This window comes from Labrus mixtus, chromosome 16, assembly GCF_963584025.1.
Source record: "Labrus mixtus chromosome 16, fLabMix1.1, whole genome shotgun sequence".
In the NCBI taxonomy this organism is placed as follows: domain Eukaryota; kingdom Metazoa; phylum Chordata; class Actinopteri; order Labriformes; family Labridae; genus Labrus; species Labrus mixtus.
In genome coordinates this window covers 1,734,023-1,749,022 of record NC_083627.1, presented here as the reverse complement: position 1 = coordinate 1,749,022, position 15,000 = coordinate 1,734,023, and the positions used below count along the sequence as shown (strand labels likewise).

General features: G+C 42.8%; 2 protein-coding genes across 2 annotated transcripts in view; both read left to right on the top strand.

Annotated features, from left to right (window-relative positions):
• The window catches only part of LOC132991098 (major histocompatibility complex class I-related gene protein-like), a 16,914-nt gene extending 14,790 nt beyond the window's left edge, over positions 1-2,124 (top strand). The window contains exons 4-5 of the mRNA XM_061059715.1: positions 1-96; positions 1,496-2,124. The exon at positions 1-96 is cut by the window's left edge and continues 198 nt beyond it. Coding sequence (XP_060915698.1) covers positions 1-96; positions 1,496-1,605 — 206 coding nt within the window. The 3' untranslated portion in view covers positions 1,606-2,124. The remainder of the gene's footprint in view (positions 97-1,495) is intronic.
• Positions 2,125-13,072: 10,948 nt separating this feature from the next.
• The window catches only part of LOC132991093 (major histocompatibility complex class I-related gene protein-like), a 28,122-nt gene continuing 26,194 nt past the window's right edge, over positions 13,073-15,000 (top strand). The window contains exon 1 of the mRNA XM_061059706.1: positions 13,073-13,217. Within this exon, the coding sequence (XP_060915689.1) occupies positions 13,160-13,217 (58 nt within the window). The 5' untranslated portion in view covers positions 13,073-13,159. The remainder of the gene's footprint in view (positions 13,218-15,000) is intronic.

Sequence of the window (15,000 nt, the reverse complement as noted above, 5' to 3'; positions counted from 1 at the left end):
ATGACTGGGGGAAGTACGACTGTGTGTTTCAGCTCTCTGGTGTGAAGGAGGACATCGTCACCAAACTGGACAAACGAGAGATCAAGACCAACTCCGGTAAGACCTCGATGAGAAGTGATGAAAGAGAGGATTTGACTGTAACAGTCGTGTGATGGAGGGAAAGTTTAGTTGTGACTTTTTCTTTCTTTCAAACTCTTCAAATTGTAAAAGTATTCAGAAAAAGAGTTTAAAGGTTCAGCATTAAAGCGATGATAATGTTGACCTCTGGACGTCTTACAACACGGAAACTTTTCCTGAGTTTTAAATGGATTAATAACGTAAGAGAGAGAGAGAGAGAGAGAGAGAGAGAGAGAGAGAGAGAGAGAGAGAGAGAGAGAGACAGAGAGAGAGAGAGAGAGAGATAAAGCTGCAGGCTGGAATAGTGCAGATTTACTTCAACTCTCCAGTCCACATGTTTATTAAAGTATTCAAATGAAAGCACTCATCATTGTGTCAACATGTGTCTGATGAACACTGAAAGAGATTTGAAAAAGACACAAAAAAGGACCAAAAGATTAGATCATAATCATAAAGCTGTGCAGAAAAGGTCCAAAGTGGAGCATAAATAATGATCAGAATGCAGGAAAAGAAATGTCTGATGCTAACATTTTTCTGAGGGAGACCCCAAGACGCAGTTTTCACTTAAAAGTTAAAAAAATAAAAGAATCATGTGAGAGAATCAGAGCTCAGATCTCAGTGAGAAAAATCATGATTCACATGTTAGCATCTCTTTTTCATTTACAGCCACATCATTTCATTTCAGTTTCTCTTTAGATTTTATTTTTTAGTGTTTTCAGTTTTTAAATCCATCAAGAAAACGATTGAATCAAACACAGTTAGAGTGCTGTTGTTGAAGAAAAGTCAAACATGTTTATTTTGAGAGATTAAAGGCACTGTGTTGACTTCTCAAAGTTAAAGTTTTAAAGGAAGAATGTGTGACATGTTACACATAAATATATGAGAAATCCAGTCTATCCTGTGTGAATGTCTCTCTGAGTGTGGAGGAGGCGTGGCCAAACAGCAGTTTGTTTTAGTTTGCTCAAGGGCGACATCTACTGGATCAAAAAGTCACTCATTCTTCCTTTAGTTGAAGAGAAGATCAAGTTGATGAATTACTGGATGTATAAATATATCTGTCAGTAAATCATTCACGGTGAGCTTTCTTTTCCTCGTTCAGTCAAAATGAGTTTGAATCCGTTTGTCAAAATCTCTCAGAGCGAAACATCAACATATAAAGAAATCAGCATTCAGATAAAGGACGACAACACGACTGGAAGATGAATCAAACATAGATACAGGATTTATTTACAGACAAGTGGAGATTCAAATGAAGAGCAGCAGGACAAACAGTGTTTATTTACAGGATGATGATTGTCTGCTTGGCACATGTTCTCCTGCTCTAACCTGCTTCATCTGCACAGGTTGTAACTGTGGTTTGTTGATTTGTGCTCAACAGTGAATCCCATGAACCCCGTCATCCCCATCATCGCCATCATCGCTGCACTTGTTCTTCTCGCTGTCATTGGATACAAGGTTCACAGATGCAGAAGGAGGGGGGTGGTGTAGACGGAGCACTGAGGAAATTCTACTTTCAAAATCATGCAAGTTCTCAAAAATTACCAACCCTGCCTTAAAGCTGATATATTACTGTCTGAGAGTTTGTTAAAGTGAAATGAGACATTCAAAGATGCAGCAGTGTCCTTCTTTTACATCACTGAGACTACAGGGAGACACTGAGGACCACTATCTACGGAGAGCCTGAAGGGACAAAATAAGATGAGATTAATCGTGATGAACTCGTTAATGCTGACAGCTCTAATTATTGTGTTTTATTTTGATCAGAGATCCTAAAATGTTTGTGGGAGGTTTGAAGCTTCTCAGCTATCCAGTTGAAATCTTGTATATAATTCCTGCTCGTGTTCAGGAACGAGGGATGTTTTCTCTTTGAGTTTTGTGAATAGAAGTGGAAGATGAATTCTCAGAATCACTTCCTGTGTTGGGTTAAGTTAACTAGTGGTGTTGAGCTGCTGTTTCATACCTTTGTACTGTAAATGATCTGTTCAATAAAGTCCCTCATACTCCAAATGTCTGTGTGTTTCTTCACTTCAACATTCATGGAAACACTTACACAGCTGTAGCTACCATTGTGGGAACATTTAGTTTGATTACAATAAACTTTATGATCTTTACTTTGTTGATCTTATAGACGGATTATTCACATGTTCTGAAACGTCTGAACAAAGATATTTAAATTAGCCGCTCAGTTCAGTAACATCTACATTGTGATGATATAAAAACATTTGTTGGAGCCAGTTTGATGTGTGCTAAGTTTGGTGATTATTGCTGCTGCTACGTCACCTTTGCACCTGGGCATCATGGGTAATCAGCCACACGCAGCTAGAAAGGGGAGTCACAGGTGAACAGGTGCAGAGAATCAGGATTCAGGTGTGTGTTTGTTTCTAACCCTGTGTGGTTGTGTGAACATGTTTGAGGTTCCTGTCATGTTTGGTGTTTTGATTGTTTCCATACTCACCAGCTTGTTTTCAATCCGTGCATTTCTCCGACCTTTTGTAGACGATTTTAAGACGACTGATTAATAATTCAGAGTTTGTGGAGGAGACGTTCGATCAAAGAAGTCGTAAAAAACGATCACTAAAAGTAATGAGTGTGAGTGAATGTCTTTAAAATGCTGAACCAGTGAACCTCCAGCTGGTGTGAACATTCAAACACATGGATCCAAGAACCATTTAACCCTTTATTGGCTACGAGCACAAAGTGGATGGATGGACGGATGATCACTGTTCAATAAATAAAGGGAAATCATTACGCTGCCACATGAACTTCAGGATAAATGGTAAATGGACTTGAGCTTGTATATTTCTTTTCTAGTCTTCTGACGACTCAAAGGGCTTTTACAACACGTGTCACACCTACACATTCACACACTGATGGTAGAGGCTGCTGAGTGAAGAGTCCATCACAAGTAACTGATCACATTCATACCCCACCGATGAAGCAGTGGGAGCAACTTGGGGTTAAGTGTCTTACCCAAGGACACATAGCACATGTAGCTGCAGGAGCTGGGGATCGAACCCCTGACCTTCCCGTTAGGACACAACCGACTCTACCACTGAATCACAGCCGCCCAAATAAAACAAAGTGCAGAAACTAACTTACATTACTGACGTCATCAAAGGATCAACGTCAGAGTCAGAAGCAAGTCTGTTTAAATCTAGAGATATACTACGTTTTTATTTTGTGTACGTGTTTATACGTTTATTTAATTCATCGACCAAACAACACAATGAAATACAAACATCAAATCTCAAATCTTGGATGAAAAGGAGCAGAAAGGAGAATCACCTCATATAATCTTTTCACTACATGAATTAACATGATTCAAATAAAATAAAAAACAACAAACAAACAAAACTTTGTGTTCTTCAGCGTCTCTTTCTGCCTTCAGTCCAACGCTCGAGTACTCGCACATCTTCGCTCTTTGTTCATCTACATCCCCCCCCCCCCCTCCGATATTAAATCTGTGTTTGTTCACTTCTTCCATCGTGACTCGAAGACGTCTCCTAAATTCCTTCTCCTAAGAGTTATTCTCTCCATATTATAATCGTCATTAATTGTTTCTTTCCATTTCATTATTTGTGGTGGACTTTTCACACAGTTTTTAGTGTTCTGTTCAATTTCTGTTATTCTGACAGTCCTATACAGGTATTTATCTGAAGTGAGGGACAGTGCATGTGGGGGGGGGGGGGGGGGGACTTCCCATAAGTAGGTGTTGTGGACCAAAGGAAAGATTACATTTAAAGATCTGATTTATTTCCTGTTTTACTGAGCAGTATTGAAATCTAGAGATATGTTAAGTTTCAAGGCCTCACATATCATCTATTGCTCACTTATTTTTCCTCACATTAGTTTGCAAGATACATCTCTAGGATGAGCTGGGATGCATCATTAGTGACGTTCCTGAGGTCATTTGGGGTTTCAGGTCTTTCAACATCAGACCCCCTCCCCCCAGGTGACCCATCCAGGGTTGATCAAGTCCAGCATTGCATCCCAGCAGCAGCAATCGACGGGCTCGCCCTCTTTATCCAAAGCCACCGGGTGGCCCTACTCTTCACAGTTCCTGTTACACCAAGACCTGCCAGAGCTTTGCAGATAGAGCGCCCAGCAAACCCCCGACAGCCCACTTCAATCGGCTCACAAAGAGCCCGCCAGCCTCGCCCTCTCTACACTGCTCCACCAGCTCCCGGTATTTGGCCAGCTTCCTCTCGTAAGCCTCCTCCATGTGATCTTCCCAGGGCACATTCAGCTCCCAAATGATCTGATGGTGGAATCTGAGAAGATGGTCCAGTCTGTACCGAGTCATATCTTATTCTCACACTTAATTCCTCCTTGGTTTGATTTTATTGTTTCTCCCCTCATCCCGTTGAACGTAACAATAAAAGACAAATCATCTGAATGAAAAACCCAAACGACCTTACCTCAGATGAAATAAAGAAAAGACAATCAGTCAGTCATCTTAACTTTTCTCTGTCTCAGAGCTCGTTCATTATTAACTGCTTCCATACAGTCCAGTTCTATGTTTGCCACCAGTGGAGTCGCCCCCTGCTGGTCATTAGAAAGAATGCAGGTTCAAGTTACTCCCGTGATTGGCTTCACTTTTGAAATGCAGAGGTTACGTTCACTTCTTATATACAGTCTGCAATAAACTCAGGTGTTGATCAGCAGTGAGAATCAAATCAAATCAAGTTTATTTGTATAGCACATTTAAAAACAGCTTCACCTGACCAAAGTGCTTTACAGGCAACGTGTAAAAGCAAGAAATAAAAATAAAAACATTAATCTATACATATGCACATACATACATATAGAAACATAATACACACACACAAATGTATATATATGCACATATATACATGTAGTATACATTGTAGTGGCTTGATCTTGCTTTTCAAAAGTTTGAGCCACTGAGGGGCTGATAGCCTACCGTACTTAATTGACGCGTTGTTTCCGTGTTTCGTGGCAATAATTCAATCAACTCCGTGCTGTCACACTCAAACAGGTTTATCTGAATCGTTCATTTACAATACATGTTCTGGTCGTCTACATACACTTATTCCATTATAACTTGAATGTAAAACAAAGCCAGGATAAATGTTCCATTCACGATACATTTTAACAGCGCTCAAAAACTGTGTGCCTCTCACGGTGGGCTGCTCACCTGTCCGTGATTAACTCTTCTTCTACTTGTAACCTTCCCAACACCAAAGTGAATGTGCCCCCTACTGTGACCACAAGGAACTACCACAGAGCACACATACATACTGAACACACAAATGGCTCTAACACGCCGGCCCCTAATTGTTTATGGCACTTACATAACAATTACCTTCAAATGTAACACACAGAGCCATCATGTAAGCAATATTCATACAAACTGTACCACATCCCAAATATAACCTTGTTTTAGTCAGCATTGAGATTAATAGTGACCTCTAACAACTTGTAACTTCCTGCAGCAGACAAAGCTTAGTGACAGGTCTTTCCAAGATGCTTGTCTTTGTCTGGAGACGCACAGAGCGTACAAAACCTTTTCTGTCTGGGAAAGTTTCCAACACTCTACCAAGAAGCCAGGATCCACGTGGAGCTCCAGAATCCACTACAACAACAATGTCTCCGGGAAGGAAATTTCTCCTGTCTTGATTCCATTTTGTCCGCTCTTGAAGTAAAGGGAGGTACTCCTGTACCCATCTTTTCCAGAAAAGATCTGCGATGTATTGGACTTGTTTCCATCTCCTTTTAACGTATACATCGTTCTTGCTAAAGAGTCCAGGTGGTAAGACTGGTTTACCTTTCATCAACAGAATGTGGTTAGGAGTGAGAGGTTCGAGATCGTTGGGATCATCTGAAAGCTTAGTGAGAGGACGATCATTCAATATGGCCTCGACCTCGCACAACACTGTGTGGAGTCCATCATCATCCAAGATTTGCTGATGTAATACAGAAGTGAGTACTTTCCTGACCATCCGGATGACACGTTCCCAGACTCCGCCGTGGTGCGATGCTGAAGGCAGGTTAAAGTTCCACTGAATACCTTCCTGCAGTAGAACTCCCTGTATCCGACTGTGATTCAAGGATGTTACTGCTTCCCTCAGCTCTTTCTCTGCTCCAACAAAATTTGTGCCATTATCTGAACGCATTGAAACCACTTGTCCTCTTCGGCTGATGAACCTTCGGAAAGCATTAATACATGCATCCGTATCCAATGATGGAGCCACTTCCAAATGGACCGCTCTGCTGGCCAGGCAGGTAAAGATGACACCATAACGCTTACAAAGACTTCTACCTCTCCTTACTTCGATAGGTCCAAAGTAATCTACTCCGACATTTGTGAAAGGAGGGAGATCAGGAAGAACCCTTTCCTTTGGTAGGTCGGCCATTTTTTGTTCGCCTACAGTTCCCTTATATCGCCTACAGAAACAACATTGCGATATAATTTTCCTCACAGCTGAATTGGCACTTGTTATCCAAAACCTTTTGCGCAGCCTTGACAGTGTATGATTTCTTCCACTGTGGCCCACTTGTTGGTGAATGTGCCTCAATATGAGTGTGGAGATGTATTGATCTTTTGAGAGAATGAGAGGATGCTTTGTCTCTTCTGGCAGAGCTGCCTTACTCAATCGACCTCCAACTCTCAAAAGTCCATCTTTGAAGCATGGGTCTAGTTTGTAGATGACGCTGGCTCTCGCTACAGACTTTCCAGCTGACAGTGCGTCAATTTCTTCTTTAAACCTTTGTTGCTGACAGTAGCGAACAATAGAAACTTCAGCCTCCAACAGATCATCTGGCAACAAGGTTTGACCTCCTAATGCACTTTTGGCTTTTTTCATCTCCAATGATACATACTTGAATGCATCATCTGCATCTTTTCTGTGAACCTCAAGCGCATGTAATTCTCTCCTCCTTTCTACCAACTGTAGAAGAGTCCTTTTCCATTTGAGAAACCATGCGAGTGCCACCTTCAATCTCCTCCAATCGGAAAAATGTGCTATGAGCTGGTCTGTAGCATCAGGTGAGTCTTTGGTTATGATTGTATTTACTGTGACATCCTTCTTGACTTCTGGATCATCAACTCCCATTGTTGCTTCCGTGGCATCAGAAAGCCAATCCTTTTCTGGTTCATACAGAAACTTTGGGCCCTCAATCCATCTACCACCATTCAGCAAATCTCCAACTTTCATACCTCTGGAGGCATCATCAGCAGGGTTCTCCTTAGTATGGATATACCTCCACTGTGAGACATGAGTTGCATCGCTGATTGTTGTCACCCTATTTGCCACAAACGTGTGGAAGCGTTTGTCCTCGTTCTTTATGTACTTCAACACTGAAGTGCTGTCCGTCCAGAAAGTTGAGTGATCCAACGGTAGATCTAATTCTGCTCTCAACATGTGATCTACACGGACGGCAAGAACAGCAGCTGTCAGCTCCAGACGGGGAATGGTTACCTGTTTGAGGGGGGTGACTCTGGCTTTGCCCAGCAGAAACGAGACATGGACACTGCTTTTGCTGTTCTCAATCCTGAGGTAGGTAACAATGCCAAATCCCTCCTGGCTAGCATCAGAGAAGTGATGCAGTTGCGCCTTAGTGAGCTGTCCAAAGTGTTTGGGTTTAATGCACCTCTCAACTTTAAAAGAATCCATCCCTTTCAGGTCTTCCAGCCATCTTATCCACTGATTGCCAATGTCTGCAGGTATGCTGTCGTCCCATCCACAACGTCTCCTACAGAGCTCCTGCAACATGATCTTGGCTGTTAGTTAGTTAGTTCTTCTTCCAGTAATGTTCAACCTCTGCATAAGACGCTCTGAACAGAATGTAGCTGTACTGCCAGGATCAAGAAACACATATGTTTGAAGGATTCTGTCTCCTTTGATGGCTTTAACCTGGACTGGCAGAATGGACAGGATGCTGTCCTCCTTTCCGGCCCCTGTATGACCACAAGTTTCTGAGGAAGCTGGTGTGATGTATGGTTTTTCCTTTGATTGTTCACTTTCTGTGCTGGCTGTTGGCTTCGAGATATGAAGAACAGTTGGATGGTTTTGACCACAAACTTTGCAAGTCAAGCGCCTGTCGCAATCCTTGCTCCTGTGTCCAATACACAGGCATCCAAAACACGCCCCTTTCTCCTTTAAAAAGACAATTTTATCACGATGTTTCTTCTTTTCAAGCTTTGGACACTCGTCCAATGGGTGAAACTGAGAACAGCACACACAAGTGTGTTTAGACCTTTTCAAGGAATCCTGCCTTTTTGGGACTGACCATGAACTCCCAGATTCCTTGGTTGTGTCAGCAGCTGTGACTGTAGTTGCAAAGCTGTTACCTTTGACTCTGCTGAACTTGGGCTGTGACTTGTTAACACTCTTCATGGCTAAACCACATTGTGTGTCCTGGATGTCTCCAAAAAGAGGGTCAGAAACAATCTTTACCTGACGTTCAATGAACATGACAAGATCCTTGAATCTCGCTCTGCAGTTGTGCCTCTCCAAGATCTCATGTGCTTTTGTCCTCCATCTTTCTCTGAACTTGTGAATGGAATGGAAGTTTTGTCATTATTGCTCTCATATTGGTTGGCATGTCGAGTTCTTGCATATATTGAAGCTCCTCCATGACATTACAACAACCACGCAGAAACAGAGCAATGGCTTGTAGTGCCTTTACGTCCTCTGACTTTATTGCAGGCCAAGCCAGGGCCTTCTAAGCCGCAGCAATCCTGTACTCATTTCCAAAGTGCTCTTGTAGAAGCTCTTTAGCCAGTTGGTATCCTCTGTCAGGACTCATGTGCTGACAACTCCTCACCAGCTCTCTTGGCTGTCCTCTTGTAAACTGTTCCAGAAAATAAAGGCAGTCAGCTTTGTTAGCTTTTGATTCAACACCATGCTCAAAAGCTTTAATGAAGTTTCTATACTGAAGTGGATCACCGTCGAACACTGGGATGTCTCTAGATGGTAAAGACATGAGACGTTGCTGTTGAACGAGAGCTTCTGTTATTTCATTCTGTCGATGCATTATAGTGACTATGTCTCCTTGCATTTGTAGAGAATGTGTATGCTGTTGTTGCTCAACATGATCCATAGGCAAAGAGGGGGTTTGATGTTGTTCTGTTCCATGCCATTCAGTCTTGTTTTCCAACTTTGTCTCATGATTTGATCCAAAGATGCATTGCTTCCTGTTTGCACCAGGCTGAGTGTTCTGTGCACTTGTTTCATTATGACATACAGGGGAATTCCTGAAGCAGCTTGTAAAACAGCCAGTTTTGCTGTGGATGCAGCTATTTCAGCATCAAGGGTGAGCTGCTCCCTTCTTCTTCGTAACTGTTCCTCCTGGGCCTCCAAAGCATGCTTTTCCTTAAGTATTGCAACACGAGCAAGAAGTGCAGCTTTTTCTGCCTGTACTTTGATGCAGGAAGAGGATTTACTTTTACCACTGGCTGCACTTTTGCGGTTAGAGTGTTTACTGGTAACATTTGATATGCTGTCATCAGGTCTGACATCATCAAAAGGGTTAACATCAACTTCAAGATTCACATCAACAGCCACATCATTACTGTCATTGTTTGTCAACCAATTTTCAACATCAGCAATGAAACCCTTCTCAGCAAGCATTTTTGCAGAAAACCATGTATCTTGTTTATCCCTTTCATCAGTGGGCATTAAAGGCACCAGAGAATCATGCACAACTTTTGCTTCCCCACACAGACAAACCATTTTTTCAAGTGTACATTTTACCTCTTTCACCCTGCTGCGCTGCATGAGCTCCGGAGTTATTTTTCTTAAATTTCTGGCCTTATTTAATTTATCTTTTCTTATATTTTGTAGCCTTTCTACCTTTTCAGCCAGAGCTTTGTAAGTTAATATAACAGATCTTTTACCCTTTACAGACTGTGTTTCATTAACGTTACCCATTTCCGCTGCAGCCGCAGCTGGATCAGCTGTTCGAGCCGCCGCCGGATCAGCTGTGCGCGCAGCTGCCTGCTCGTCAATTTTACCGTCCATTATGTCCCCGTTTTGTTTATATTGTTCCATAACGCACGTCCAGCACGAACATTACAATCGATCACAAAGTTCAGTCTTATTTCGCAACGATCAGTTTATTTTTGGCGACCAATGCATTGGGATTACGCTCGCAAAGTTGTGTGCACACATTTAAACATGGCCATAAACCTGGTAGCGCTACACATACCTCGTAGAGCTGGACCGGTCTGATAACGATACCTTTTGGAACACGCTGTCTGATGATCGGCGTCCTCCTTGTAACGAACAATACACCCGGCGTCCTCCTTGTAACGAACAATACACCCGGCGTCCTCCTCGTAACGAACAATACACCCGGCGTCCTCCTCGTAACGAACAATACACCCGGCGTCCTCCTCCTAACGAACAATACACCCGGCGTCCTCCTCCTAACGAACAATACACCCGGCGTCCTCCTTGTAACGAACAATACACCCGACGTCCTCCTCGTAACGAACAATGCACCCGACGTCCTCCTCGTAACGAACAATACACCCGGCGTCCTCCTCGTAACGAACAATACACCCGGCGTCCTCCTCCTAACGAACAATACACCCGGCGTCCTCCTCCTAACGAACAATACACCCGGCGTCCTCCTCCTAACGAACAATACACCCGGCGTCCTCCTCGTAACGAACAATACACCCGACGTCCTCCTCCTAACGAACAATACACCCGACGTCCTCCTCCTAACGAACAATACACCCGGCGTCCTCCTTGTAACGAACAATACACCCGACGTCCTCCTTGTAACGAACAATACACCCGGCGTCCTCCTTGTAACGAACAATACACCCGGCGTCCTCCTCGTAACGAACAATGCACCCGGCGTCCTCCTCCTAACGAACAATACACCCGGCATCCTCCTCCTAACGAACAATACACCCGGCGTCCTCCTCCTAACGAACAATACACCCGACGTCCTCCTTGTAACGAACAATACACCCGGCGTCCTCCTCCTAACGAACAATACACCCGGCGTCCTCCTCGTAACGAACAATACACCCGGCGTCCTCCTCCTAACGAACAATACACCCGACGTCCTCCTCCTAACGAACAATACACCCGGCGTCCTCCTCCTAACGAACAATACACCCGGCGTCCTCCTTGTAACGAACAATACACCCGGCGTCCTCCTCGTAACGAACAATACACCCGGCGTCCTCCTTGTAACGAACAATACACCCGGCGTCCTCCTCCTAACGAACAATACACCCGGTGTCCTCCTAACGAACAATACACCCGGCGTCCTCCTAACGAACAATACATCCGACGTCCTCCTCCTAACGAACAATACACCCGGTGTCCTCGTAACGAACAATACACCCGGCATCCTCCTCGTAACGAACAATACACCCGGTGTCCTCCTAACGAACAATACACCCGGCGTCCTCCTCCTAACGAACAATACACCCGGCGTCCTCCTCCTAACGAACAATACACCCGGTGTCCTCGTAACGAACAATACACCCGGCGTCCTCCTCGTAACGAACAATACACCCGGTGTCCTCCTAACGAACAATACACCCGGCGTCCTCCTCGTAACGAACAATACACCCGGTGTCCTCCTAACGAACAATACACCCGGCGTCCTCCTTGTAACGAACAATACACCCGACGTCCTCCTCCTAACGAACAATACACCCGGCGTCCTCCTCCTAACGAACAATACACCCGACGTCCTCCTCCTAACGAACAATACACCCGACGTCCTCCTCCTAACGAACAATACACCCGACGTCCTCCTTGTAACGAACAATACACCCGGCGTCCTCCTTGTAACGAACAATACACCCGACGTCCTCCTCCTAACGAACAATACACCCGGCGTCCTCCTCCTAACGAACAATACACCCGGCGTCCTCCTAACGAACAATACACCCGGCGTCCTCCTCGTAACGAACAATACACCCGGCGTCCTCCTCCTAACGAACAATACACCCGGCGTCCTCCTCGTAACGAACAATACACCCGGCGTCCTCCTCGTAACGAACAATACACCCGGCGTCCTCCTCCTAACGATCAATACACCCGGCGTCCTCCAGCGAGCCAAACAAGTCTTGGGGAATCCAACGTTGAATCTGCCTCTATGCAACGATGGCGTTCTTTCAGCTTCCAATTGTCCAATTTAAAGCGAAGTTTTTGACTTAATGTAGTGGCTTGATCTTGCTTTTCTAAAGTTTGAGCCACTGAGGGGCTGATAGCCTACCGTACTTAATTGACGCGTTGTTTCCGTGTTTCGTGGCAATAATTCAATCAACTCCGTGCTGTCACACTCAAACAGGTTCATCTGAATCGTTCATTTACAATACATGTTCTGGTCGTCTACATACACTTATTCCATTATAACTTGAATGTAAAACAAAGCCAGGATAAATGTTCCATTCACGATACATTTTAACAGCGCTCAAAAACTGTGTGCCTCTCACGGTGGGCTGCTCACCTGTCCGTGATTAACTCTTCTTCTACTTGTAACCTTCCCAACACCAAAGTGAATGTGCCCCCTACTGTGACCACAAGGAACTACCACAGAGCACACATACATACTGAACACACAAATGGCTCTAACAATCTGGATTAGGACTTTTTATTAAATCCCAGAGCAGCCATACAGAACAAAAGCACAACAAGACTCAACTACATCCCTACAAACTCCAGATTATCCCTGTATCTGACCTTTAAACTCTCACAAATGTATACACTTGTTCTTAAAACTTCACATTAACCAACAAAATATATAAAAATAATCTGATCATCTGAAGGTTTAACACTACTGTGATAAATAAATAAAGTCCTGCGTGTCTCCCAATGCTCTGTCATGGGCTGAAACAAGCGGAGTTAACTTTCACTTTCATTCACAACCTGTCTGAGTCAATGTGACCTAGTTACTAGTGACGTCGATGCTCAAGCTGAATTCCTATTGGCTGAGACAGAGGTTGAATTCAGCGATCTTTTTTCTCCTCACCTCATTTCACCCTCAGAGCTCGAAACACGCAGAAGGTTGAAGTTGGACGAAGCTGAAGACTTCACAGGTCACAATGAAGACTCTGGTGTTTGTGTCTCTCGTGGGATTATTCCTCCACGACACGACGGCAGGTGAGTTCAGATTCATTGAAGACGATTTAATGGAAAGAGGGAAATGTCGCATGTCTTTATAAACTGTTGGTAGAAATGAAAGCTTCATTTGATGTTTGTTCTCAGGACTGAAGCAGCTTGTTGAAATGTGAAAAGTGAACATTTAATTTGACGTTAGTAAATCCTGTTTGTTCACGTCCTCACACCCTGATACTTACAAGAAAAGTGTTGTTGTGAGAAAGGCTATAAAAAGTGTCTGCTAGTTATCTTTTCCAAAAGACAACCCGAGAAATGATGAAGGCCCGGTTCATATGAACAGGACCATGAATGTTAAAATAGCAGCATAACTACAGTGAACACAGCAGATAGACTCTGATTCAGAAAGAAAAAGGAACAAAATGCCTTCAAAGTGTTTCACCTCTAAAACCATTAACAGAGCATTTAAATTGACTCTTTAAGTCGTTCATGACAGTTTAATGTTAGAAAAAGTGTTTTCTTATTAATGTAGTATAATTAATGTGGTATAAATACTTATTTCACTTGAATTAATTGTGATAATTAACATATAATCAGAGTGTCACAGTCATTAAATTCATTTTGTGAGGATCAAACTCAAATATGTGCTCAAAGAATCAGAAACATAATCAACCTCCTGACCCTCAAAATGAAGTTAATCTCGGTTTATTGTTTTACCTCTGAATATTTGTATATGAAATATGAATAAGCTCAAAGCTATTCCACAGATGATCTTCATCTTTTACATGTTTGTTTGTTGTTTAGTTGAGATCACATAAACCCTGAAGCTCCAACATTTAATTGAAGTCAAACATCAGACTGTTTAGTGGATCTAGAAACACATATCTGCTGATGTGAGCTTATTGCACATATTTAGTTTTCTGTGGTTATGTTGGCCGATAAGTGACAGAAAACAGTGAAGCAGCTTGAACATCATTTAGAAACAGAGTCTGCATTACAGAGTTTGTCCACCAGAGGGCAGTCACGACTTTATTCTCAAACTGAAACGTCACAGCTCAGTTTGTGTTTCCCACACAAAAATAAATAAATGCTTTTAATCTGTGAAAGTAAAAAAAACATCCACAGCAGCCTCAACAATTCAGCATTAATAAGACTACAAAGTTTGTAGACTTTATTCAAAGTGGTTCCATTTATTCCTGCACAGATTTATCTAAAAGCTTTTTTGTTCTGAGCAGTGCATATTTTTCTAAAGAGCAGATTAAAAACAGAACAATGATCGACGTGCATTCAGAAAGCAGACAACATGCAGGATTCAGAAATGATCTGTCATTTAGTTTAAGTTTGTTAGTCTTTTCTAATTGAGTTTTTCTCCGCTGGCTGATTGTGCAGCTCCACTCAGTCTACACAGCTTCTTAAACTGTGCTCCATATACTGTTCAATAGTTTTTCTTTGTTGCTGTCCTCCGACACTGTCCTTTCAATACTCAAATAATAAAACCCGCCTACGTGAGGACTAGTCATGAGATGTCAAGAAGTCAATAAAAAATCCACTTAATGAAACATATCTGTCAGTGAAAGTCAGGGGCATGACTGCATCACTTGAATATTTGACTTGTTGAATAAATAATTTCAGTATAAAAACATTTTCTAACACTTGAATCAGAAATATCAGAATAAGAGTTCCAGGAGAACTTTTTCTTTTCATCTCTAAATTAATTTGAGTATTTAATGACTGCAGAGAGATGATCAGGTTTGGTTGAATGTACTGGAAGTGTTTTTTGATTCTGTGTGCTGGATAATAACTTTTGTTCAATGATGTAAAAAGTTTC